Source organism: Heterodontus francisci, chromosome 1 (genome assembly GCF_036365525.1).
Source record: "Heterodontus francisci isolate sHetFra1 chromosome 1, sHetFra1.hap1, whole genome shotgun sequence".
Classification (NCBI taxonomy): domain Eukaryota; kingdom Metazoa; phylum Chordata; class Chondrichthyes; order Heterodontiformes; family Heterodontidae; genus Heterodontus; species Heterodontus francisci.
In genome coordinates, this window is record NC_090371.1 from 207,055,295 (window position 1) to 207,083,205 (window position 27,911).

Here is a 27,911-nt window from a genome sequence, read left to right on the forward strand (position 1 = left end):
TGGAGTGAAACAGGGTTGTGTCCTAGCCCCCACTCTGGCATCGTCGACTTGCACGCTAGGTCAGACGGCAAGCTCTACAATCTATCAAGGCTGAAAACAAAGACAAAAACACATCACGTCCTGATCAGAGAACTCCTCTACGCTGATGATGCTGAGCTAGTCAACTCATGCTGAAACCCAGCTATAAAGACTTGTGGACTGCCTCTCCCATGCCTGTAACTTGTTCTCCTTGAAAACCATGGTCATGGGACAAGGTGTTGCATAGAGAAAGCACCTTTAGCCAACTTCCGAAATGCGCATGGGATAAGACCAAGCTGATGGTTTACAAACCCTGTGTTCTTAGCACCTTGCTGAATGGCTGTGAAACATGGGCATCTTACAGCTACCAGGAAAAGAAGCTCAATTATTTCCATCTTTGCTGTTTGCAGTGCATTATGGGTATATCCTGGCAAGACAAAATCACAAATGCAGCAGTCCTCTCAAAGGCAGAGCTCCCAAGTTTGTTGGCACTAATCAAACAGAGGTGGCGTCCGTGGATCGAACGTGTCTGCAGGAGGGAAGACGGTTGCATACCTAGGGACCTTCAGTATGGTGAGGTAGCCGGGTCCAGACGACCAGTGGGGTGCCAAAGCTCCGCTTCTAGGATGCTTGCAAGAGTGACATGAATTCCCTGAATGTCGACTGTCGCACCTGGGAGTCGCTAGCTGCGAAAGAGGGAAATAGCGACACGTCCTGTGGACTAGTGTGCACTACCATGATGATCAGTTGCTACAGCAGCTTGGCAATGAGCACCATTGTTAAAAACAACAACTCATAGCGTGACTTGGCAGCTTCGCATATGGCACTTGTGACAGAACTGGCCTCTCAAGGATTGGCCTTCACAGCCATCACAAAGGTGGACCAAGAGAAGACACCCACCTAAAATGGATTGTTTGCTGCGTGTCCATCATCTTTCATAAATGGAAGGATGCCAACCAACCAGCATAAATTCTTGGCTTTTGTATGCTATGCCTCTATATTTATAAAACACAGGATCCTGGATGTTTTATTAACTATGTTAACCGGTACTGCCACCTTCAAAGTTTTTACATAAACACCCCCAGGTCTCTCTGTTCTGTACCCTTTAAAATTGTGCCATTTAGCTTTCATTCTTTATATGAAAACACTTTTCTGTATTAAATTCCATCTGCCATGTTTTCATCCATTTCACTAGCCTGTCTATGTCCTCTTGAAATCTAATATCTTCCTTACTGTTGACTACACTTCCAAGTTTCATGTCAGCTGCAAATTTCAGAACTGTGCCCTGTACCCCCAAGTCCAAGTCATTAACATAAGAACATAAGAAATAGGAGCAGGAGTAGGCCGTTCGCCCCAGCGAGACTTCTCCGCCATTTAATAAGATCGTGGCTGATCTGATTGTGGCCTTAACTCTGCTTTCCTGCCTGCCCATCATAACCATTGACTCCCTTGTAGATACATCTGCCTAACTCAACCTTGAGTATGTTCAATGACCCAGCCTCCACTGCTCTCTGGGGTAGAGAATTCCAACGATTAATGACCCTCAGAAGAAATTCCTCCCCGTCTCTGTCTTAAAAGAGAGACCCCTCATTTTGAAACTGTGCCCCCTAGTTCTAGATTCCCCCACGAGGGGAAGCTTCTGGTTGCTTGCCATTTCAATTCACCACCCTGCTGTCATGCCCACATTTCTATCCTTGGCCTGCTGCAGTGTTCCAGTGAACATTATTGCAAGCTCGAGGAACAGCACCTCATCTTCCTATTAGGTACTCTCGAGCCTTCCAGACTCGACATTGAGTTCAACCATTTCAGAGCATGACTGGCCTTTTTTTATTATTATTTTTTAACCTTGTGCCTGCCTTAAACTTGTTTTTTCACGTTTGTGCTTTTGGACAGAGCTGTTCATTATTTTGCCATTAACACTCTCTCTGGACTAATGCTTTGTCTTTCACCACAACCATTAGCACGCTCTTTGCCTTTGTCCCATGACATTGGGCATTTTATCTCTCCTGCCCTCTGTCCTATCACACACCTTCCCTTTTGTTCTCTTCCCCCCGCCCCCCAAACCTCCTTTCACTTGTTTACAACCTATTACATTTTGATCTTTGCCAGTTCTGATGAAAGGTCACAGACCTGAAATGTTAACTTAGCTGGCCTGGCAGCATCTGTGAACAGAGAAGCCGAGTATTTCCAGCATTTCCTGTTTTTATTTTAGATTTCCAGCATCTGCAGTATTTTGCTTTTATTTTTACCTTTTATGAGGTACCTTATTGAATGCCTTTTGGAAATCCAAATACATTACATCTACTGGTTCCCCTTTATCCACCCTGCTTGTTACATTCTCAAAGAACTCTAATAAATTTGTCAAACATGATTTCCTTTTCACAAAACTAAGATGACTCTGCCCAATTGCATTATGATTTTCTAAATGTCGTGCTACTACTTCTTTTATAATGGATTTCAGCATTTTCCCAATGACTGATGTTGGGCTCACTGGCCTTTAGTTTCCTGCTTTCTGTCACCACCCTGCCCTTTCTTGAATAGAGGTGTACATTTGTGCTTTTCCAATCCACTTGGACCTTTCCAGAATCTAAAGTATTTTGGAAGATTACAACCAGTGCATCCACTATCTACGCAGCCACTTCTTTTAAGACCCTAGGATGCTGGCCACCAGATCCATGGGATCGGTCAGTCTTTAGTCTCATTAGTTTTCCTAGTTCTTTTTCTCTAGTGATTGTTTTAAGTTCCTCCCTCCCTTTTGCCTCTTGATTTTCTGCTATTTTTGGGATGCTTTGTGTCTTTCTCTGTGAAGACAGATACAAAATGCTTGTTCAAAGCCTCTGCCATTTCCTTGTTTCCCATTACTAATTCCCCAGTCTCATCGTCTAAGGGACCAACACTTACTTTAGTTACTCTCTTCCTTTTTACATATTTGTAGAAGCTTTTACTATCCGTTGTCAAGAAAACCTGCTTTGCCAAAGGAGGATTTTTTAATTCATCGGTTGGAAACCTACATAAAACTTTTTAAAAAAAGAGCTGGGATCCTACAGTTAGCTTTAAAAAAAAACTGGCAGCCAGGATGGCCACCACAATTTGCATCTGAAATACTTCACATTCCAGGACATCAAAATGGAGACACATGTCTAACAAGAAGCCCATCCAGAACAATGCTTTGGCTAATTAAGTAGATTATCCATATCACCCTCGTTAGTGGGATATTCAAAGCCATCTTGAGGAAGTCATGAGTAGAGAAATTCCTCCAGGGAGTAAATACTGACAATACCACCTGAGAGAGGTTTTGTGTTTTAGATTTTGGACCTCATTAAAAACAAATGGAATGAGACAACCATGTGACCGTCTCCCCGGGCTATATAAAACTGAGAGTTTTGTTGCACACAGCAGACAAGCTTCATGTGCTAATCAGGCAGAACCCCAGTGGGTGAGTCGCTCTCTCCATCGCTCTCGCTCTCTCTCCGTCTCTCTCGCTCTCTTTCCGTCTCTCTCTCTCTGCCCCTTTCCATCCGTCTCTATCTCTCTCTCTCTCTCCCACTCTATCTCTCTCTCTATCTATCTCTCTCTATCTATCTCTCTCTATCTATCCCTGGCCCTCCCTCTCTCTCTCTCTCTCACTTTTAGGCCGTTCACCACAACTCTTTTTTTTAAATATCCCAGCCAATTTTGCATCCTAGCTGCAACTGCCCCTTTTAGCCCACAGCCTTCGATTTTGCCAACAAGCCTAATATGTGGTACTTTATCAAATGCCTTTTGAAAGTACATATACTCAACATCAGCTGCACTGACCCCTCCCCCTGCCCCCAATCCGCCTTCTCTGTACCTCATCAAAGAAAACTCAATCAATTTAGTCAAACACGATTTGCTGTTAACAAATCCTTTTCGTCCATGCTTGATCAAGTGACAATTTTCTCCTGGATTATTGTTTCTAAAAGGTTCTCCACCACTGACGTTACACTGACTGGCCTATAATTGCCATGTTTATTCTTCCCTTTTTTTGAATAGTTACAATCCTCAAGTCCTCTGGCACCAATCCTGCATTTAAAAAGGATTGGAAAATTGTGGCCAGCATCTCCGCAATTTCTACTCTTACTTCTCTCAACAGCCCAGGATGCATCACATCCAGACAGAATAACTTAGCCAATTTAAGTACTGCCAGCCTTTCTGGTACCTCCTCTTTATCTTTCTCATCCAGTATCCCAACATTTATGTTGACTGAAGTTTTGGCAAAGCCCTCTTCCTTGATGCATGCAGATACGAAATACTCATCTAGTACCTCAGCATGCCTTCTGCTTCCACCAGTACAGTACCATTTTGGCTTCTCTGATCTTTTTTACCATTACTATATTTATAGAAGATATTTTGGATTCTTTTAAGCTAGCTACCAATCTGTACTTGCACTGTCTCTTTGCATCCCCCCCCCCCCCACCCCCATTTCCTTTCTCACTTCTTTGTATTTTTTATACTCTGCTTGATTCTCCCTTGTATTATTATGCTGACATCATATACCCTCTCTTTCTGCTTCCTCCTACTGTCTAACTTCTCCGTCAGCCAGGGAGCTCTGGCTTTGGTTGCCTTCCCTTTTCCCCCTGGTGGGATTGTGACTCGTTTGTACCCAAACATATCTTAGAATAATCCATGGTACCTGTTTGAAATGCTGCACAGAGGCTTAGTCTAATTCATTCAGACAGTCTTTCCTGCTAAAAAGCACCCCTCCTCTCCCAAGTTGAACAATCAAGCATGATCAGAGAAATTACATATTCCTGTGAAGATGTCCTAGTTGAGACCTATTTCACACGCCTTATATAACTGAAGAAGGTATCTATAGCCACCTGATCCACCAAACCACCTTCTGCATTGGCTACCTCATTGTCATTATGGCACAGAAGGAGGCCATTTGGCCCATCAAGTCCATACCGGCTGATTATAGGGCAATCCAGTCAGTCCCATTTCCCCCATTATGTCCCTGTAGCCTTGCAAGTTTATTTCTCTCAAGTGTCCATCCAATTTCCTTTTGAAATCATTCATTGTCTCTGCTTCCACCACTCTCATAGGCAGCATGTTCCAGGTTATTACCACTCACTGCTTAAAAAAGTTCTTCCTCACATCCCCCCCTCCCCCCACCTCTCTTGCCCAAAATAATAAATGAGTCCCCTCGTCCTTGTAGCATCAGCTAATGGGAACAGCTTTTCTTGTCTACCTTATGTAAACCTGTCACAATCTTGTGCACTTCTATCAACTCTCCCCTCAATCTCCTTTTCTTCAAGGACAACAATCCCAGCTTCTCCAACCTAATGTTGTGGTTAAAATTCCTCATCCGTGGAACCATTCTGGTATATCTTCTCTGCGCCTCATATCCTTCCTCATGTGTGGTGACCTGGACTGGATACACTACTCTAGTTGTGGCCTAACCAGAGCTTTATAAAGGTTCAGCATAACTTCCCTACTTTTATACTCAATACCTCTATTTCTGAAGCCCAGGATCCCATATGCTTTGCTGAGTAATTTCTCAACATGTCCTGCCACCTTCAAAGATCTGTGCGCATGGAGCCCCAGGTCTCCCTGACCCTGCTGCTCTTTAGAACTGTATCATTCATTCTATATTGCCTCTCCCTATCCCATCTGCCAAAATATATCATCTCACATATCGAGTCAGTGAGTCATTTATGGCACAGAAGGAGGCCATTTGGTCCAGGGAATCCATGCCAGCTCTCCAAGGAGCTATGCTGTCAGTCCCACTCCCCGGCTCAATCCCCGTAGCCCTGCAAGTCTATTTCTCTCAGGTGGCCATCCAACTTGGAATCATAGAGTCATATCTTTGCATTAAATTCCGTCCACCACTTGGCTGCCCATCCTGCTAGGCTATCCATGTCCTATTGCAGTCGATTATTGTCATCCTCACTGTTTGCCACACCTTCAAGTTTATCATTGGCAAATTTTGAAATTTTACTCTTTCCTCCAATATCCAAGTCATGTATACATATCCAAAAAAGCAGTGATCCTAGCATTGACCCTTGGAGAACACCACTGTCTACCATCCTCCATTCTGAAAAACAACCATTTACCATGACTTGCCGTTTTCTGTCCTTAAGCCAATATTTTATGCAAGCTGACACTGGCCCTCCTATTCCATGATTCCATGAGCCTCAATTTTGTTAACCAGCCTTTTATGTGGTACTTTGTCAAACGCTTTCTTAAAATCCATATAGACAGCATCCATTGCATTCCCTTCATCAACTTTCTCTGTTACTTCATCAAAAAAAATTCAATTAGATTAGTCAGGCAGGATCTGCCATTTACAAATCCTTAACTAACTCAAATCTCCAAGTGCCAATTGGATTTTTTTATTTCCTGATTATTGCTTCTAAAACTTTATCCACCACTGATATTGAACTGACTGGCCTGTAGTTACTAGTTCCTTGCACCCTTTCTTGAATACGGATGTCACATTTACCATTCTCCAATCCTTTGGCATCTCCGGGGAAGAATAGAACATTATGACGAGCCCTTCCACTCTTCCACACTCATTTCCTTTAGCAACCAGGGATGCAAACCATCCGGACCAGGCGATTTATTCTCTGTAAGCATAGTCAGCCATTCCAGTACATTGTGCCTATCAATTTTCATCCCATCCATTACCTCTGCTTCTACAGATATTTTATCAGCATCCATTTCCTCAGTAAATTTTGAGACAAAGTGCTTATAAGTATTCTAGCCTTCCCCTATGGCTCTAAGCATATATCACCTTCTTTGTCCCTGATAGGTCCTACTCCACCTCTTACTATCTGCTTGCTATTTGCATGCTGGTAGAAGATTTTTGGGTTCCCATTTATATTAGCTGCCATTCTATTCTCATATCCTGTCTTTGCCAGTCTTATTTTCCTCTTCACTTCCTCTGTTGTATTTGGCCTGGCTCTTGCTTGAAGAATTCACCTGACATGCACCATACACCCTCTTTCTTTGTTTCATCATATTCTGTATCTCCCTTATCATCCAAGGAGCCCTCGCTTTGGTTCCGCTGTCTGCCGCCCTTGTTGGAATGTACCTAGCCTGTACCTGAAACATCTCCTCCTTAAAGATCATCCATTGTTCTATTAAAGTTTTTCCTGTTAATCTTTGGTTCCATTTTACATTGTCTAGATCTCCTCTCATCCCATGAAGCTCTTTTCCAATTTAGAAGTTCTACGTTAGATTGTACCTTGTTTTATTACATTACTAATCTAAACCTTATGATACAATGATCACGCTTACCTTAAGTGTTCTCCCACAGACACTTGGCCCACCTCATTCCCCAGCACCAGATCCAGCAATGCCTGCTTCCTAGTTGGACTGAGAATGTACTGGTCAAGGAAGTTCTCCTGAACAAATTTCAGCAATTACTTTTGCTTCTTCCCCTTTCCTTTAATTACCCAAATATCGATTGGGATAATGTTAAAGTCTCTTTCACATCTTTGATTTCCCTGCAGATTTGCTCCTGTATCCCCCTCTCGCTATTAGGAGGCTTATAGAATACCCCTAGTAGCATGATCATCCCCATTTTGCTGCTCAACTCTAACTAAGCTCTGGGTAAAGATTGTTCAGAATACCATAATTGACCCTGTAGACCTGTCTATTGGTCATACTTTTGTGAACTCCAGTTGCAACTCCATATATAGATTTGTAATATAACTGCAAAAAGTGCTTCAAAGAACCTGAATGCTACAGATTGCTATGTCCCTCAAGCATCTGAAAGGTTTTTAATCCTGAAGTTATTCAAAGACTGTTGTCTTCCATGTAGCATGAAACATGGCTTGTACTGGGATACTATGGATGATAGGTTTTGTCTTTTCTAGCTCTCCCTACTGGAAAATAATTTGATTTTCTGCACTTTGCTGTTGGTCAAATTTTCTTTTCAAAATTGTGACTTGATCTATTTTCTTTCCACTCCAGATACATAAGTGGCACAGCTGGGTTGTTGCCACTTATGCATCTTCTAGACTTAACACTTAGTCTGTCTTGAGCCATGGTGAAGTTTACCGTAGGTATGTCCATCATGCTTGGGACTCACATGAGGTGAATGACCAGTTGATTAATTTTTGATGGTGTTGAAGAAGCAGCACTGGCTATGTGTCGAGTATATTACAGTCAAAATAATCTTCTAGTGTTTTTGTTAATCTTGCTCAAGGTGTTTAATTGTCATGAATTTGTATGTTAAGTTCTTTTTTGATATTACTATTTTGCTATATATGGTGTGAAGTTAACTTTAGAGCACCAATACCCCGTTTCTCCAATCAAGAGAAAATGTGCATTTTCAAACCGAACTGATTCAACTCGACATTAAACATGCTGCTGGCATGGTTAACAGGGTCATAGAAAAGCAAAAGTCTTCTGTTTCCACCTCATCCATCATCACTATGTGACCTGATTACTCCAGGATACTTCGGTGGACCATCATATCCAACACTTTCAAAAAGTAGCCCCAGACTTTGGTAGTCATCTGCCCTCTAGAATTGAGAAGTGTGTGTTTTCTCTTGCGGATGACCTCCGTATACCTGAGAACTGGTGAGACTTCCAAGTATTTCATTACAAAAGAAAAGTTGAGCTGTAACTTTGAAGGACCCGCTTTAGTTTAATTAATAAAACAAAGAAAAATAAGTTTGTGGAAGAGCAATTCCAAAACAGCTGCTCCCTGTTAGAAACATGGTAATGCCTTGAGTATATTTTGTTCCCAGTTGATCATTTTGTGGCTGGTGACAGGCACAATTTGGTAGTCTTTCTCTCCTAAATCAAATAGTTATGATTTCAAGCCGCACTATGAATTGTCAGACATAATCAAGACTGGCACTTGAGTGCATTGCTTGGGGAGTGCTGTATTGTTGGGAGTGCCAGTTTCTGATATGCTAGACAGGGGCCCCATCTGCCAGCTCAAATGGACATTACAGATTCCATGCAATATTTGAAGAGCAGTGAGTTCCCCTTGTCAACATTCTTGCTTAAACAAATACCAAAAAGTGAAGATCTGGTAATTAATCAGTTTTCTGTTTGTGGGACCTGGTCAACATAAGGTCGACATAATAAGCAACTACGCTTCTGAAGTAATCATTGGTAGTAAAGTGCTTTGGGATATGCTGCAAAAATGATAAGGGATCGGGCCTATGCCAGTTCTTCTTTCTTTCCTCCTACCCTATGACACTCTATTCCCCTAATAATGGCCCAGGTGGTTTTGAGGCCACTATCTTTGCTGCCCAAAGTTGACTGTAATTTTAAGTATTTATTTCATCGCTACTTAATTTCCTATTGATGTTTCTTCAGACTTCCGAGCAGAACATTCATGGTGGCATCTTAGTGTGTTTTTGTTTCTAAGCACGAGATATTTCAATTTGCCTCATCCATGGAATTTCAATATTCCTTCTGGAGTGATTGTGTAGAACACCAAAACTGATCTTTAAACCACTACTCTCATGTTGAATGAATGCTCAAATTTTAGTATCTAATTGAAGATGAATCAAAGCAAGTGAAAGAAGAACTTGCAAATGTAGAATCTCATTATAAGAACAAGAAATGGGATCAGGAGTAGGCCATACAGCTCCTTGTGTCTGCTCCACCATTTAATATCATGGCTGATACTTGACCTCAACTCCACTATTCTGCCTGATCCCCATATCCCTCAATTCCATTAGAATCAAAAAATCTATTGAATTCATCCTTGAACATGCTCAACAATTGAGCATCCACAGCCCTCTGGGATAGGGCATTCCAAAATTCTCAACCCTCTGAGTGAAGAAATTGCTAATCTCAGGGTAAACAGCCCATCAGCATCTACCCTGTCAAGCCCTCCCAGAATCTTATGTTTCAATGGCATCACCCCTCATTCTTCTAAACTCCAGAGTATAGGCCCATTCTACTCAATCTCCCCTCCATAGGACAACCCTCTCAACTCAAGAATCAATCCAGTGAATCTTCGTAGCACTCGTAAGGCAAGTATATCCTTCCTTGGGTATGGAGACAAAACTATACGTGGTACTTCAAGTGTGGTCTCAACAAAGCCCTGTGCAATTACAGCGAGACTTCCTTATTCTTGTACTCCAAAAAATGAGGTACCAACCTGGTGCAGCTACAATACAGGACTACATGCATGCTAAACAGCGGAAGCAGCATGCTGTAGAGCGAGCTAAGTGATTCCATAACCAACAGATCAGATCAAAGCTCTGAAATCCTGCCACTTCCACTTGAGAATGATGGTGGGCAATTAAACAGCTAATGGGAAGAGGAGGCTCCATGAACAACCCCATTTTAATGATGTCAGAGCTCAGCATGTAATTGCAAATACAAGCTTGAAGCATTTGTAACCATTTTCAGCCAGAAGTGCCGAGTGGATAATCCGTCTCAGCCTCCTCGTGAGATCCCCATCAGAGATGTCAATCTTCAGCCAATTCGATTCAGTCCATGCAGAACATTCCAAAGTGCTTTAAAACCAATTAATTACTTGAGAATATGGCTGTATAATGGCTTTCTTGTGATACACTTTTTGTCTAAAATATATTTTCACATGACTGGCCTTGTTGCAGCCTCTGTTCTTATACTGTTTCTTTTACATAGAGAGCTGGAAGTGCTAAGCCATGACATTTCAACAGCTAGCCCAGTGCCACCAAAGTGCATGCTGTTAGCTGATTCGGTAGGGTATTTTTCGGTGCACTGCGACATATACTTCCTTGAGCGCTTTTAACATTATTAGTAGTAGCATGATTTTTAACAGAAGGGATTTCTTCTTTAAATTTTCTTGTGCTTAAAGATGGTTGCCATCCACAATCTAGTTTTTGGAAATGTCCGTAGTATATTGGGATTTATTCTGCTCCAGCAGTTTTTTTTATTGGCTACAATCATATGAATCTCAACATTTGAGACAGCAGGTGAAATAAATGAGGGGGAACTAGTAAATAAGGCCAGTAAGACTAAGAGTTAGAGCAGGCAGGGAGATGTTGCGGAGCACAGCGGGACTGGTGGTCTGAAGTGCATTTGTTTCAATGCGAGAAGTATAACAGGTAAGGCAGATGAACTTAGAGCTTGGATTAGTACTTGGAACTATGATGTTGTTGCTATTACTTGGTTGAGGAAAGGACACGATTGGCAGCTAAATGTTCCAGGATTTAGAAGCTTCAGGCGGGATAAAGGGGGGATGTAAAAGGGGTGGGGGAGTTGCATTACTGGTTAAGGAGAATATCACAGCTGTACTGCGGGAGGACACCTCGGAGGGGTCATGCAGCGAGGCAATATGGGTGGAGCTCAGGAATAGGAAGGGTGCAGTCAATATGTTGGGGGTTTACTACAGGCCTCCCAACAGCCAGCGGGAGGTAGAGGAGCAGATATGTAGACAGATTTTGGAAAGATGTAAAGGTAACAGGGTTGTAGTGGTGGGTGATTTTAACTTCTCCTATATTGACTGGGACTCACTTAGTGCTAGGGGCTTAGATGGGGCAGAATTTGTAAGGAGCATGCAGGAGGGCTTCTTGAAACAATATGTAGATAGTCCAACTTGGGATGGGGCCGTACTGGACCTGGTATTGGGGAATGAGCCCGGTCAGGTGGTCGAAGTTTCCGTAGGGGAGCATTTCGGGAACAGTGACCATAATTCCATAAGTTTTAAGGTACTTGTGGATAAGGATAAGAGTAGTCCTCGGATGAAGGTGCTAAATTGGGGGAAGGCTAATTCTAACAATATTAGGCAGGAACTGAAGAATTTAGATTGGGAGCGGCTGTTTGAGGGTAAATCGACATCTGACATGTGGGAGTCTTTCAAACGTCAGTTGATTAGAATCCAGGACCAGCATATTCCTGTGAGGAAGAAGGATAAGTTTGGCAAGTTTCGGGAACCTTGGATAACGCGGGATATTGTGAGCCTAGTCAAAAGGAAAAAGGAAGCATTCGTAAGGGCTGGATGGCTAGGAACAGACGACGCCCTTGAGGAATATAAAGACAGTAGGAAGGAACTTAAGCAAGGAGTCAGGAGGGCTTAAAGGGGTCGTGAAAAGTCATTGACAAACAGGATTAAGGAAAATCCCAAGGCTTTTTATACGTATATGAAGAGCAAGAGGGTAACCAGGGAAAGGGTTGGCCCACTCCAGGACAGAGGAGGGAATCTATGTGTGGAGCCAGAGGAAATGGGCGAGGTACTAAATGAGTACTTTGCATCAGTATTCACCAAAGAGAAGGACTTGGTGGATGATGAGTCTAGGGAAGGGAGTGTAGATAGTCTCGGTCGGTCATGTCGTTATCAAAAAGGAGGAGGTGTTGGGCGTCTTGCAAAGCATTAAGGTAGATAGGTCCCCAGGGCCTGATGGGATCTACCCCACAATACTGAGGGAGGCAAGGGAAGAAATTGCTGGGGCCTTGACAGAAATCTTTACATCCTCATTGGCTACAGGTGAGGTCCCAGAGGACTGGAGAATAGCCAATGTTGTTCCTTTGTTTAAGAAGGGTAGCGAGGATAATCCAGGAAATTATAGGCCGGTGAGCCTTACATCAGTGGTAGGGAAATTATTAGAGAGGATTCTTTGGGACAGGATTTACTCCCATTTGGAAACAAACGAACTTATTAGCGAGAGGCAGCATGGTTTTGTGAAGGGGAGGTCGTGTCTCACTAACTTAATTGAGTTTTTTGAGGAAGTGACAAAGATGCTTGATGAAGGAAGGGCAGTGGATGTTATCCATATGGACTTCAGTTAAGCTTTTGAGAAGGTCCCTCATGGCAGACTGGTACAAAAGATGAAGTCACACGGGATCAGAGGTGAGCTGGCAAGATGGATACAGAACTGGCTCTGTCATAGAAGACAGAGGGTAGCAGTGGAAGGGTGCTTTTCTGAATGGAGGGCTGTGACTAGTGGTGTTCCGCAGGGATCAGTGCTGGGACCTTTGCTGTTTGTAGTATATACAAATGATTTGGAGGAAAATGTAGCTGGTCTGATTAGTAAGTTTGCGGACGACACAAAGGTTGGTGGAGTTGCGGATGGTGATGAGGATTGTCAGAGGATACAGCAGGATATAGATCGGTTTGAGACTTGGGCGGAGAAATGGCAGATGGAGTTTAATCCGGACAAATGTGAGGTAGTGCATTTTGGAAGGTCTAATGCAGGTGGGAAGTATACAGTAAATAGCAGAACCCTTAGGAGTATTGACAGGCAGAGAGATCTGGGCGTACAGGTCCACAGGTCACTGAAAGTGGCAACGCAGGTGGATAAGGTAGTCAAGAAGGCATACGGCATGCTTGCCTTCATCGGTTGGGGCATAGAGTATAAAAATTGGCAAGTCATGTTGCAGCTGTACATAACTTTAGTTAGGCCACACTTAAAATATTGCGTGCAATTCTGGTCGCCAGAAGGACGTGGAGGCTTTGGAGAGGGTACAGAAGAGGTTTACAAGGATGTTGCCTGGTGTGGAGGGCATTAGCTATGAGGAGAGGTTGGATAAACTCGGATTGTTTTCACTGGAACGACGGAGTTGGAGGGGCGACATGATAGAAGTTTACAAAATTATGAGTGGCATGGACAGAGTGGATAGTCAGAAGCTTTTTCCCAGGGTGGAAGAGTCAGTTACTAGGGGACATAGGTTTAAGGTGAGAGGGGCAAAGTTTAGAGGGGATGTGCAAGGCAAGTTCTTTACACAGAGGGTGGTGAGTGCCTGGAACTTGCTGCCGGGGGAGGTGGTGGAAGCAGGTATGATAGCGACGTTAAAGAGGCATCTTGACATAAATCGGATGGGAATAGAGGGATATGGTCCCCGGAAGTGCAGAAGGTTTTAGTTTAGGCAGGCATCAAGATCGGCGCAGGCTTGGAGGGCCGAATGGCCTGTTCCTGTGCTGTACTGTTCTTTGTTCTTTGTTATTTCACAAGGTCTGATTTTTCTTTTAAGTGATCTGAAAAAGTATTCAACTGTTAGAGGTTTTTTTGTGTTGTCACTTGTACAGCATTACAATGTTTTTGGAAAAAAGGGGAGAGAGAAAAGACCACAAGACAAGAGCTAGAGCCATGCTAACTGTTGATGGGGAGTTACATGTTAAGCCTTCAATCTTAGATTCTCACTGGCACGTCTGAAAATGAATCTACAATAAACGTGCATTTCTCCTCTCCCACCCTCCCGAACAGCATAAAAAGGCAGTCAAAAAAAATGTACGTGCTGTAATGTGTACTTCACAAACTCGCATTAAGTTTTGAAACCAATGTAAATTGTGTGCTGAGCATCATTGTTTAAAATCCAGGTTCATATCTTAATACTCAAGATAACTGGAACTAATCTGTCTTTGTTAAGCTGTTAAAGATGTGCATTTATATGCCACCTTTCACCACCTCAGGAATTCCCAAAGCACTTTACAGTCAATTATTTTTTTTTAAATGTAGTTGCACTTGTAATATCGGGACAAGTGTGTCAGTAGTTTTAAGAGAAGAGTTAATAATGTTTTAAAATGAAGAGACCCTCAACAGGAATTTAAATTCTCTTTTAAGTGTTGTAAGAACAAGATTGTCTTTTTTTGACAGTCTCAATGTTTGCACAGAGTGGTTGCCTGAGCTGTCCAATTTTCTACTGCTGCTTATGACTCCCTAAGGAATTCTCAGTGTGACTTGTAGTAGGCATGTAACAGACAATATTTTTGTTGCAATTCCCACCTTTATCTGTGTGTGTATTTTTACTTTATGTGCATACTTTGCACAGCTTTTTAAAAAAAAATTCAACCCTTCCGTCCATGTCAAACTAATATTTAACATCCTGCACTTGAAGTATTGTTATTTTCCTTTCTGGTTGCAATAACTGGTTCAGTAAGAACTGCTGCATTGATAAATATTTCATACCACACACAAATGAGGTTTTGGTTGTGATAAGATAACCTGTCAGTATGCTTCATGTGATGAAATGCATGCTGGGTAGACACTGTTAGTCAGATACAAACTGAGTGAGATGCAGTGCCTGTAAAAAGGCACTGTGAGACTGGTTGCTTCTTTGCTGATCTAGATGCTTCTAGGGGTTTAGATGTGGCAATCGTCTTCCCAGTGAGGAGCTTGCAAAGGTTAGGAAAAGGAAGTCTAATGATACTTTTCTGGACTAAGTGAAAGAAGATTGCTCAAGTCTTGGTGCCTACTGGGAAGGGTTGCTGAGCTGATTAGTCTTTGTTATTGATTAGAATGTGCAGGTAGCCTCTCAGTTAAAATTCTGTCCCTGCATAATGCTGCTACTGTATTGGTTAGAAAGTATATTTATTCACAAGTTACTTATTGAACCTGGAGCTGGCTGTGGTTATGAGTGGTTAATAGGAGGTTTTGCTCTTTTGTTTCTCTGTACATTTTAAAAATATATTTAATAAATATCTTGGCTAATAACTGCCCCCCATGAGTCTTATTTGCAATTTATATTGGGCATTGCTCACTAAAGCCTTTTATGAGGAACAGTGGCTTCTGATTTGTAGATGTTTGAAAGGCAATGTTTTTAGTACCATGCCATTGGCAAATATTTTTAGAAATGCTAGTGAAACATTTTGAGAGACACAAAGAAGCATATATGAAGCAGTTGGAATAAAAGCAGCAGTCTGTCTTTTAATTGAGTGACTGTATCTAATGCTTTGTACCATTTTAACAATGTGCATAGGTGTGCAGCTTTGTATATTAAGTTATCCAGGTTAAACAGTCAAACACTTAACTGCAGTACAGATAGTTGGAAAATAAAGTTGCATCTTATGCACAGAGGGGTAGAGAAGCTAATTTAGCTAGTACACCAAGCAATAATCTCCTATCCAGAGTAAGAAAGCAGAAGTATTAAGTTTTATCAGGTGTGTCATAGTGGATCTTTCTGAAGTGAAATTGTGAAAACTTGTATAAAGTACGCTCTACTTTGTTTGCTTATTGCATATAACTAATTTCAAGTGTATTGATGAGGTGAAAAGAAGCACTTTTGTGTATTCAGTTAGTATTCCTGGACTAAGGCTAAGTTGGAAATGCAAAGACTGTCTTGAATTTTTTTGTTGGAACTGAGCAGATTGAGTGGAATATCTGACTTTTAGTAGTTCTGCTATCTTATGTATACTGACCATCAAGATCTTAATCTTTGTGGTGTTTTCTTATCAGGTTCTCTTCAAGCATTTGCTTTTTTTAATTCTTCAAGGAAAATTGCTGAGATTTATATAAGTTTTTTGAAAAGTAATAACATTCTTGCTTTAGTAGTTGTCATGGAAGCAAATGATTGGGCATTATCAAAATTTATTTAAGACTGACATTGAAGGCTAAGAATGTTGATATAGTTCATATATTTGAAATTATTCATTTTTTTCAACCTTATGTAAGGGAAAGTATCTAATTAACATATGTAAAATACACAATGCACATAATACACAATACAATGCTGGATTTTGTGGCAGAAGAATGATTGTAAATAGGAAACTGAACATGCTCTTGACAAGAAGGATAGAAATGGGAAAAGATTTAATTTCAGAACCTAACAGCATAGCATTCTTTTGGTAATAAGGTTGCCATGATGGATCACTTCATTTTTTTTGCTGACAAGTTAAATTGCACATTTATCTTGCCCTGGGCTAGTACCAATATTTCATTGGACTCATCCCCAGATGGATCACAATTGTGTTTTCAGGCTGTTTCCACCTAACTAACTAGTGACTTTCGTAAGCTAGTTTGTTAATAAAACGTGAGCTGTCCATGAGCTGTAAGTAACTGAGGAAGTTGGTTACTCCTACGTTTTCCCATATGGGACAGCACGCATTCTAAAGCGATAATTTTTAGTGCTTTCTTGTCTTATGTGAAAGACAGTTGGTTAAACAGTTTCTAAACTTATACTAAAATGCTTTCATAGAACAGAGTTTCTCCTATGTTATGTAAGTTTAGTGTCCTGAGGACTATAATTTGTATCTACCTAGTAAATGGCTCATGTACTTGGCGGTTACAGGAGAGCTGTACTGTACTACTGGAAACGAAATGTGCAATACTGCTTTGTGTGAACGCTATAGCATAGTGTTAAGTGATATTTCATTGGGGTAAATACAGTAAGCTTTGAATTCTTATCATTGCTGTCCCTAGATGTTGTACTCAACATTCAGATAAATTAATTATTAATGTGGTTGAAAGTGATACTGTGTAGCAGATATTGTCACCTCAGTTTTCAAGTACAGAAGGCTTTCTGTCGGGTGCGTAAAATTATTGGAATGAAATATTTACAATTTGCTTCATGTGCAAGAGGTTTTAGTTTAGAAAATGCTATAGGAATTGAGCTGAGTTATCATATCAGATGATGAAAAGCATTTTCGTTTCCAATATATGGGTTAATATTTTAACATCTACATAAATTGAAATCTGATTGCATCTTTGCATTGAAGTATAGGAACAAAAAAGGCTAGTATTCTGATTTGCCATTTTAAAAATTATTTTCAAATATGACCTAGCTAGTTCCTCTGATTTCTAAGGGAGGGATAAAGTCACTATCTGAGCTATATAAAGCAGTGTGATCCAAGGTTTGGGTTAGCTGACCTCAGCAAGGTTACTTATAGGGGGTGCTACAATTGGCCACAGTGTCAAGAGATTAGGGAGGGCAACATTTGCCACGCCTTATTGTTGAGCACGATACCCCTGCTCAAATTGCACGTGTGAATGTCTTAAGAGGATAGGACCAGTCGTGACTTGTAACATCCTCCATATTTCGATCGCCCACCAGTACTCACTGTTTCAGTTCAGGCCATGAAAACTAGCCACATGGTGAGGTACTGGAGGGTAAGAGTTAACTGTGGAACAAGTTGACTTCTGGAGATGAAAGTGACAACATTGTAGAGCGAGAAAAAGGAAACTAGCAACAAGGAATAATTCTATTCTATTCTATTTTTTCTCTAGGGTTGAGAGTCTTTGGAACTCTCTTCCTCAAAAGGCGGTAGAAGCAGAGCCTTTGAATATTTTTAAGCCAGAAGTAGATGGATTCTTGATAAGCAAGGGGGTGAAAGATTATGAGGGGTAGGCAGGAATATGGAATTGAGGTTACAATCAGATCAGCCATGATCTTGTTGAATGGCGGAGCAGGCTCGAGGGGCCAAGTGGCCTACTCCTGCTCCAGTTCTTATGTTTGTATTCTATTCTATTCCAGCACCTGCTTTTTAGTGATTTACGTGACAAGATCTCATTGAAATGTTTGTACGCAGAATGTAATTTATTCCATAATAGTGTTATTTTTGTTTTGAAATGTCAATTAATGCAAGTCTTTTGAGGTTGACTTTGCTATGAATTTATTTCTGTAAACAGTTGTTTTGCCAAAACTGAATTTATTTAACGAGTGGAACCTCCATTATCCAGACTCCAGTTATCTGCTTTCCCTGTTAATCTGGTAAGATTTTCTCTGGACCAAGTCTTTGCTCAACTCACAAATGTTTTTTGTTTTGTATGTTATCTATGAAAACAATATTTGAATTGTACTTGCCTTTATCCCCATTTTTAGTCCACTAATGTACTGCATGATTGAAATCTTAGACTATAAATGTTATTACCAAACATACTCCAGCAAATAATCTGAAGAAAATTTGTGTACACTGCACTGTTTTTGCAGTATACTAAGAAGTTGCTTCAAAACCATTCAATATCTTGGATAGAAACTTGTACAAATGTGCTACTGGAATGTAATTTTTAGAAATTTTTATCTTATCTCCTCTGTTCTCAGGTCGCAACAACTTGTACTCCATCCGCCGATCTAGCAAAGGTTCAGGAAGTAGCAAGCTGGCTGTTGGAAATGAACCAGGAATTGCTGTCTGGGGGCAGCAAGAGGCGTCGAACTGGAGGATCCCTCCGAGGTAATGCCTCATTGAGTCATGGGGAGGAGGAGCAAATGAACAGAGTAGTGGAGGAGCAAGAGGGGCATTGTGTAAGGAATGCTGTTAGTAGTGGAGCTGAGGCAAGCAGCAGCACCAGTGATGAGGCCCAAATTGCTACAGTAGAGGAAGAAGAAAACAACAACCAAATCACACCAGAGGACAAGGAAGAGAACAAAGAGGAGGAACAGGAGGATGGTGAAGAGGAAATGGACCAAGACAGTGATGATTTTGAACAGTCTGATAGTAGTAGAGAAGATAGCACAAATGGAAATGATGTAATCGATCAAAATTATAACGTTGATGTTGCCATCCAACAACCACTGGCTCTGTTAACCAAGAATCAGGTAAGTGAAAATTTGTTAGTGACCATAAAGAGCTGAACTGAACATATAATAATGACTTATAATCAATTAGATTTATAGTGTGATACAATTCTATAAAAAGTTAATGACGAACCTGTTCTGTTGTTAACACATAAGTACAGTTGCAAACATTTTGCAAATGGGTACTGAGGGAGTAAGAATCAATTCGGTAGTACTTAGGTGCTAATGTGTTGCAGAACTATTGACAGGTCATTGTTTAGGTATAAGAGTATTAAGATAAGTCTGTGGTTAACAGGTACTGTTTAAAGTAATTTCCTACTGACCTGTTTTCACACATTTTTATGGTTTATGTATTTGCTGTGAAATGCTAATTTCCTATTGCACAATTTATTGGCTTCTTCAATATGTAGAGGTGTAAATTGTTTCCAATTTTATTGTGCTATCATTTGGTATATTGCAATACTGGAAAATGATGTGTATTTATTTATTTATTTTATTTAGAGATACAGCACTGAAACAGGCCCTTTGGCCCACCGAGTCTGTGCTGACCAACAACCACCCATTTATACTATCCCTGTAGTAATCCCATATTCCCTGCCACCTACCTACACTTGGGGCACTTTACAAAGGTCAATTTACCTATCAACCTGCAAGTCTTTGGCTGCGGGAGGAAACCGGAGCACCCGGCGAAAACCCACGCAGTCACAGGGAGAACTTGCAAACTCCGCACAGGCAGTACCCAGAATCAAACCCGGGATCCCTGGAGCTGTGAGGCTGCAGTGCGCGCCACTGCGCCGCCCTAAATTTGTGTTAAATTTGAGATATAAGCCTGGTCAGATAGGTCATATGCTAATAGGACAAAAGTTTCACTGAACTGAACTATTTAATCTTGGATTCTGCTCTAAGGAATGAAAACTATACATAGAAAATGATTTTGGATTATTTATAAAAGTATTCACTTGTGTGAAGTTGACTGTAGATGCAACCCATGTTATTTGAAATTTGATAGAGTTTTGTGTCATGCAGTCAAGTAACTAACTTCTAATTTAGGATTTGGCAGAGCAATGAAGCCCATCACATGATTGTGCTTAATTGTCTAGGGAATCCTGGGTGCATAATTGTTACTTCCAAAAAACGTGCCAAATCCCCCCCTCTCTGGTAATTCATATCAGTGAATTGTCTAACTCTGTTCACTCCTTTACTGATAATCCCACTGTACATTCAATAAATTCCTTCAAATTACATGTCTGCTGTACAATGGCTAAATCACCATATTTTTATCTCCAAGTTTTTGGGCCAACGAGAACCTTGTTTCTTTCAACTTCCTGTTCTGTTTCTTTGTATTTCTCATGTCTAAAAAAACTGTTATTTCCTTTTGGTTTTCATTGCCCCACACTAGTCCTCCTAATCCATTGAAATTCTTGATTTCATTATCTCTTCTGATCTTCAGTGGAACTCCCACATCTCCAAAAATCTCTTACCCTTTTCATGCTGAACACTTTCCCCTTCAACAAATTTTAACTCTTTTAAATTCAACTTTATCCAACACTTGAATATTGCTGCCAGTCTTGAATATTGCTCCCATAAATTAAGGAGAGAGAAGGAATTTTATATATATTTTATACTGTTAAAGGTGAAATAAATGTAACAAGTGTTACGGTCAAGTGAGGAGGTCCAAGGGCTTCCCTCTTTTCCCTCTCCTTGTTTGACCACAACTGGTTTAATTCTTTCTTAAAGTGGATGTACTGGCCAATTCAGTAGGTGTTTGATTACTTACTTGCTATGATCATAAACAAGAACGAATTAGATGGGTTTTCTTAAGTTTAACAAAGAGGTTAACTTTATTGTACCTTAACTGAACTAATAAAAATAATAAACTACGTGCCAACTTTCACTCTATCTCTCACACGCACAATCTCAAATAAGTTACAGAGTGGGGAAAGGTAGATTGGTTGAGTTAAAGTCCATAGAAAAAAAGAGGTATAGGCGTTTGGTGATTCGACTGGCTTCTAGCTGAATTCGGTGGTCCTGACGCTTTTAGTTTAAAGAGGATAGATGATTGGTTTGGTGGGTCTCTTGGAGACAGCGATGCGGATGATTTCCTTCAACTGATTTCTGATTGTGGCCGCAGTATGCAAAGGTGGTCAGTAAACAGGCAGAGTTTGAGGCTTGTAAGCTGAAATGGAGAGAGAGGGGTGGGGGTTCCCCTGTTTGGGTCTGCATGTGTCAGGGTCCAGAAGCTTCTCTTTTCGCCTGCAGAGAAACACAAGCTTAAAACCACAGCTGGGGAGGGGCTTGTCACATGGCAGGCACCCAGAAGCAGTGTTTCTCTTCTTGCTAAAAAGAACAGGTAGTTCCCTTAAACTTCCTGGGTCTTGTTTCTTGCTGGAATGAGCAGCCATTTCGTCTCCACCTCACAAGCCTTGCAATGTAGGATACAGTTGCAAATTAGGTGGCCATCTTAGGCTGCCAGCAAAGTCATCCTTTTTATCTGTTCTTTATTAAAATTTCTTAAAAAAATATAAATTCAGATCTCCAATCAGTGGATTAAAAAAAATTATCATTCAACAAAGCAAGTTGGTGTGACACAAAAAAAGTTTAACTGAGAGCTAAACCATCTAATGTCTGAGCTTTAACGTCTAACTATGTGCAACGTTTCATGTCTATTTTGTTGATGCTACTGTTGTCCGTGTTTCTCTAAAGTTTTATCTCTTCCTTTATAACCTGCAAATACATTGTGCAACATCGGCCTGCTCCTCCGCTTCCCTACTGTGTTGAAGTGAACGCTCATGACACACAACACTCAGTCTCCTATTGTTAACTCAATTCTTAAAACTCCTTACCTCCCAGTAGCCTACCATTCCTCTACAGTCTTTATGGTTTGAAAACCCAAGCTTGACATCACAATCACCACTTCTTACTTTATCTCTTAGTTTTGCATTAACCCTTTGCCTTGATTTCTCAAAGTAAAGCAGTAAATCTTGCTTTAAAGTATATCCAACATATTTCATTGATGGGGTGGAAAGTAATATAACCTTCAGGGGTAAAGTGTTTAGATCAGCCAGAGTAGACAAAAAAAGAGGTGGTGTAGCTCTGTGCGCTGTGAAACGATAGGAACAGGATACCTAAATAAACAAATTTAAATACAAATCCTGCAGAGAGAAAAAGGCTTATTAGGATCAATACAAGAAATTGCAGAATCATATTAAATCAGAAGGCAAAAAGACACGTGAAAAAGCATAGTTATTGAACCTAAGCATAAGCTTTAAAAAAAAACTTCCAGTACCACAATAGCAAGCGTGCAGTCCGAGATGAACTGAAAACATTAAACCTGCAAATAGGCTGAAAGCTTAGAAAAGTCACAATACTAAATATTCCAAATGAGTACTTGCTGCAAATATTCCCAAGGTAGCCTTGAGCAGCACTCTCCAAACAAAAGATCTCGAGTAAAATCAGTACTTTATTGTAAATGAGCTAGAAGTCTGACACTGGTCAATTGGTCCTTGGGAGATAAATGGTATTTATCTCAGAGTGCTGAAAGAGACTAGGGAAAAAATCTGTAGGACACTGATTGTTCAATGACTCCTTCTTAATGAAACTGCGGAAGTACAGAAGATTGCAAACAAACCAATATGGTGCCATATTCAAAAGGAGATCAAAACAAACAACGGCAACTACAGAACAAAAGAAAAATACTGCAAATGCTAGAAATCTGAAATAAAACCAGAAATTGCTGGAAATACTCAGCAGGTCTGGCAGCATCTGTGGAGAGAGAAGCAGAGTTAACGTTTCAGGTCAGTGACCCTTTGTCAGAACTGGGAAAAGTTAGATCTGTAATAGCTTTTAAGTAGCTCAAATGTCAGATGGTGGATAAAGCACAAAAGGGAAGGTCTGTGATACGGCTGAAGATGGGACACATTAAATGACAAAGGAATTGGTGGGGCAGAGCCAAAGGGAGTAATAATGGGATATGGGATAAGTAGAGGTAAAAGATGTGTCCAGCGGAGGTGTGAGTGGCAGAATAATGAACAGCTGCCATCCGAAAGCAGGACAAGATTAAGACAGAAACATGCAAAGAAAAGGCAACAAAATGGAGGTCAGAGATTACATCTGAAATTGTTGAACTCAATATTGAGTCCAGAAGGCTGTAAAGTGCCTGTTCGGAAGATGAGGTGCTGTTCCTTGAGCTTCATTGGAATACTGCAGTATGCCGAGGACAGAGATGTTGGCAGAATGAGAGCAAGATGGAGAATTAAAATGACAGGTCACCAGAAGCTCGGGGATATACTTGCAGATTGAACGGAAATGTTCCACAAAACGGTCACCTAATCTACATTTAGTCTCCCCAGTGTAGAGCAGACCATATTGTAAATTGAGAAAAGTACATGTAAATCGCTGTTTCACCTGGAAAGGAGTGTTTGGGACTCTGGACGGTGAGGAGAGAGGAGGTTAAAGGAAAGGTGTTGCATCTTCAATGACAACTATAGACCCATCAGTCTTCTGTTCCATCCAAAATAATGGAATCAGTGATCAGGAGTAAACTTGAGGATCACCTGTACAACAATAACCTGATTAACTGCAGTCAGCATGGAGTCATAAAATCTTAGCTGAAAAACCTGCTTTGACTTCCTTGAGGAAGTGACAACCCAAGTGGTTTTTCGTAAGCTATAGGCACATTGTACTGGAACTTCCAAAAAGCCTTTGACAAAGTTCCACACAAAGGTTATTTATTCTTCTGAGCTGTGGGATTTCAGTCAAGATTGGAAATGAACCAGAAATTGGTTAAAAGGTAGGAAATAACAAGGATTCATATGGGGAGTTGTGCCCATATGGGGGAAGTGCTTCAAGGTTCAGTGTGGGGACCACTACTGTTAGTAATTTTTGTTGTAAGTTAGGCCTGGATTCAAAAGTCAATGCAAAGTGGCCAAATTTTCAGATGATTCCAAGCTATGAGGAGCAATGGATTCGGAAGAGGCAGGCCAAACTATAAAATGAGTTGGACAAGGTATGTAAGTGGGCAGAAAAATTGTGGGTGGAGTGGGAAGTGTAGTCATGATGCATCAGCCATCATGAGTGTGGGGTAAGGACCAGATGATCGTTTTCTGCCTGGCAATTTTGCATGCTCATCTAAATGATGAAATGGCTACTGATGAAGTTGAAAGAGATGTAGGATTGTTAGAAGACTCAGCACTAAACATGTCCAATCAATGCAGAACAGCAGTCAGCATAGCCAAAATGATGTCTATCAACACTGCCAAAATACTCAAATATGTCAGAGGAAGTTATGCTGAACCTTTATAAAGCTCTGGTTCGGCTAGAGTATTGCATCCAGTTCTGGTCATAGAGTTATACAGCACAGAAGCAGGCCCTTCAACCCATCATGTCCGTGTTGGCCATCAAGCACCTATCTATTCTAATCCCATTTTTCAGCACTTGGCTCATAGCCTTGTATGCTATGGCGTTTCAAGTGCTCATCTAATACTTCTCAAATGTTGTGAGGGTTCCGGCCTCTACCACCCCTTCAGGCAGTGTGTTCCAGATTCCAACCACCTTCTGGGTGAAAAGATTTTTCCTCAAATGCCCTCTAAACCTCCTGGCCCTTAACTTAAATATATGCCCCCTGGTTATTGACCCCTCCGCTAAGGGAAGAAGTTTCTTCCTATCTATCCTATCTATATCCCTCATAATTTTGTACACCTCAATCAAGTCCCCCCCCCCCCTCAGCCTTCTCTACTCTAAAGCAAACAACCCTAGCCTATCCAGTCTCTCTTCATAACTGAAATGCTCCAGCCCAGGCAACATCCTGGTGAATCTCCTCTGCACCCTCTCCAGGGCAATCACATCCTTCCTATAGTGTGGTGACCAGAACCGTACACAGTACTCCAGCTGTGGCCTAACTAGCATTTTATACAGCTCCATCATAACCTCCCTGCTCTTATATTCTGTACCTTGCCTAATACAGGCAAGTATCCCATATGCCTTCCTAACCACCTTATCTAACTGTGCTGCTGCCTTCACTGTTCATACTTTAGGAAGGATGCAAGGGTTGTTGAGAGGGTGCAGAGGAGATTTACTTGAATGGTCCATGTTTGAGCGATTTTAACTGCAAGGTTAGGTTGGAGAAGCTGGAGTTCTTTCAGCAAAGGAGATTTGATAGAGGTGTACAAGATTTTGAAAGTTTTTTATAAGGTCGACAAAGAAAAGCTGTTCCCATGAGCTGATGAGACAAGGGCGAGGGGAAATAGATTTAAGGTTTTAGGCAAGAGATGCAGGGGGATGTGAGGAAGAACTTATTTACTCAGCTAGTGGTAATGACCTAGAACTCACTGCCTACATGTGTGGTGGAAGTGGAGATGATGAATGGTCTCAAAAGGAAGTTGAAATGGCACTTGGAAATAAACTTGCAGAGCTATGGGGATAGAGTGGGGGAAATGGGACTGACTCAATTGCTGTCCAGAGAGCCAGCATGGACTTGATAGGCTGAATGGCCTCTTTCTGTGTTGTAATGATTCTATGACTCTATACAGTCATGATCCAACTTTATCGTGCTCCAATAAGATTGCACCTTGAACCATAGTGTCCTGTTCTAGTAGCTAAGAAACACAGGTTCTGGAAGCAGTGCAGAGAGCCATGAGACTGATCACTGGTGTCAGGGATCTGTGTTATGAGTGAAGACTGGAGAAGTGTGGGCTTTACAGTCTGGAAAGGGGGCAACTGAAAAGTGATGTTACAGCTATATAAGTTTGAGTATCAAAAGAATTAATCCAGAATAATACATCAGATTAAACCTGTGGGAGTAGAATTAGCAGACACAGGTTCAGTGTAGACAAGGGTACTCCTAAGAATAATATCAGAATTGTTTCTTCAAACAGAGTAATCAAAATTTGCAATAGACTTCCAAGTAGAGTAGTGGAGGCAAAAAGCCTAAAATCATTCATGAAACAATTGGATGATGCAATGGGGTAGCAAATTCTCTGTGGATGGATCAATCTAGATGAGCCAAATGGATCTCCTTATCTGTAAGTACTTTCTGATCTCAGATGGAGCAATGGTCAAGGCAATATAATTCGCCACAGGCTCTTGGATTAAAGAAGGTTCCTGCTCTTCATTATTATCTAGTGACCCTACTGGAAAATGCATGTATGTGGACGTTGACATTAGGCTTGGCTATGATGTCCCCACAGTTAAGGTCAGGACAGCCAGTTAGCCCTCAAATTGACAAACACTGTTTGAGTGAAGTACTGGAGGGCAGTGGCACTTGTGGACTTTACTCAAATAAGAGTTAATAACTTTAGGAGAGTATGGAAGAAAAACGTGAAAAATATTTTGCTAATTACCTCAGAGGAATTGGCCTGGAGCAGTTACTGGTGCCCAAACATACAAGAGGTATGAATTGACCTCTATTTAAATCCAGTTTGCTTCGGTATTCTGGTTACTTGAACAATTGTTGATTTAACTTTTTCATACCATCAAATGTATAGGAAGTGATATTGGCCTTTGCAGTGGTGTGGAACAAGCTTGTAGCGAATAGACAGCCTCTTTTGCACTATCCCCAATTTTTTTCCCATTGACTTCAACACAAAAATGGCTTAAATAGGATGTTAATATTTTAACTCAATTCTTTTCAAACAGGTTCAAAATAATGGTGTGACATACCATTGACCCTAAATTGTTTACAATCTCGAACATGACAGGTAGAAATCATACTTATACAGCAGAGGCATCAGCTGTTGACATAGGTTGAACATGAAGATAGAAGTAAGATTTCAAGTATTCAACTACAGTTTGCATTCTTTTAATCTAAATCTGTCACAAAGCACTTGCCAGAGAGGTGGTCATCAAGCAGGTGGGGTCAGTGGAAAATAGAAAGGGTTGTTATGGGGTGGGTAAAGCTCACTCTGAAGAGTGGTTTTTAAGTTGCTCTTGAAATTTGGATGGGCGAGTATCCAAGGAAATGGATTTGGTGCGTTCCAGACACACATCATATTGGTTGGAAGAGCAAACACTGATTATGTAGCAGAAGGAACAGTGAACGCGATATAAATAGAATATTTGGGGGGGGCGGGGAAGAGGAGGGTATATGCAGAGAAATATGGCTGAATCAGATTGGTGAGGCATGGCCAAGGAAAGGATTTTAATCTTGAGGATTTTGAAGTCCATTTGCTGAAGAATGGAGGCAGTGAAACTTGATGAGATTAGATATGATGAAGTCAGTGAGGGCTTGGGGGCTGCATTCTGAACGAATTGTCATTTTTGGAAATGGTGGTGGGCCAGATTAGAGAAATTAAACCACATAATGATAAAAGCATAGATCCAACAGCAGTTGGAATTGGAAGAAAGTAGCCGTGGTAATCGAACTGATGGGAAGGAAGCTAAAGCTATGGATCGATTGGTATGCCTGGTTCTGCTCCTTCCTTAGCCTAAGATGGTAGCTGGGGAGGGGATGGGGTCAACACCAGCTTTTCAGGATTACTCTGGTTTTATCAACATTAGGCTGAAGGAAATTTAGGCTCATCTGGGTCTTAATTTCAGAAATGTAATTGGAGAATCTTAGGATCAATTTAAGGACAAGAATTAAAGCTCATTGTCAATTAGCATATTTGTGGAAGCTGGCTTCTGACCTCCAGTTGCTATCATTGTGAGAAAGCATATAAATCATGGAGATGGGGACCAAGAATAGAGCCCTCTGGTATACCAGATATAACCATGCTGTTGTGGGTGGAGAAAACATTGGAGGAGTGTAA

At 41.1% G+C, this 27,911-nt stretch overlaps 1 protein-coding gene across 4 annotated transcripts in view; it reads left to right on the plus strand.

Moving 5' to 3' along the window:
- The window catches only part of fbxw7 (F-box and WD repeat domain containing 7), a 466,837-nt gene that overhangs the window by 225,164 nt on the left and 213,762 nt on the right, over window positions 1-27,911 (plus strand). For all 4 annotated transcript variants that reach the window (XM_068041005.1, XM_068041015.1, XM_068041025.1 and 1 more), the window contains exon 2: window positions 18,694-19,188. In XM_068041005.1, coding sequence (XP_067897106.1) covers window positions 18,763-19,188 — 426 coding nt within the window. In that variant the 5' untranslated portion in view covers window positions 18,694-18,762. The remainder of the gene's footprint in view (window positions 1-18,693; window positions 19,189-27,911) is intronic.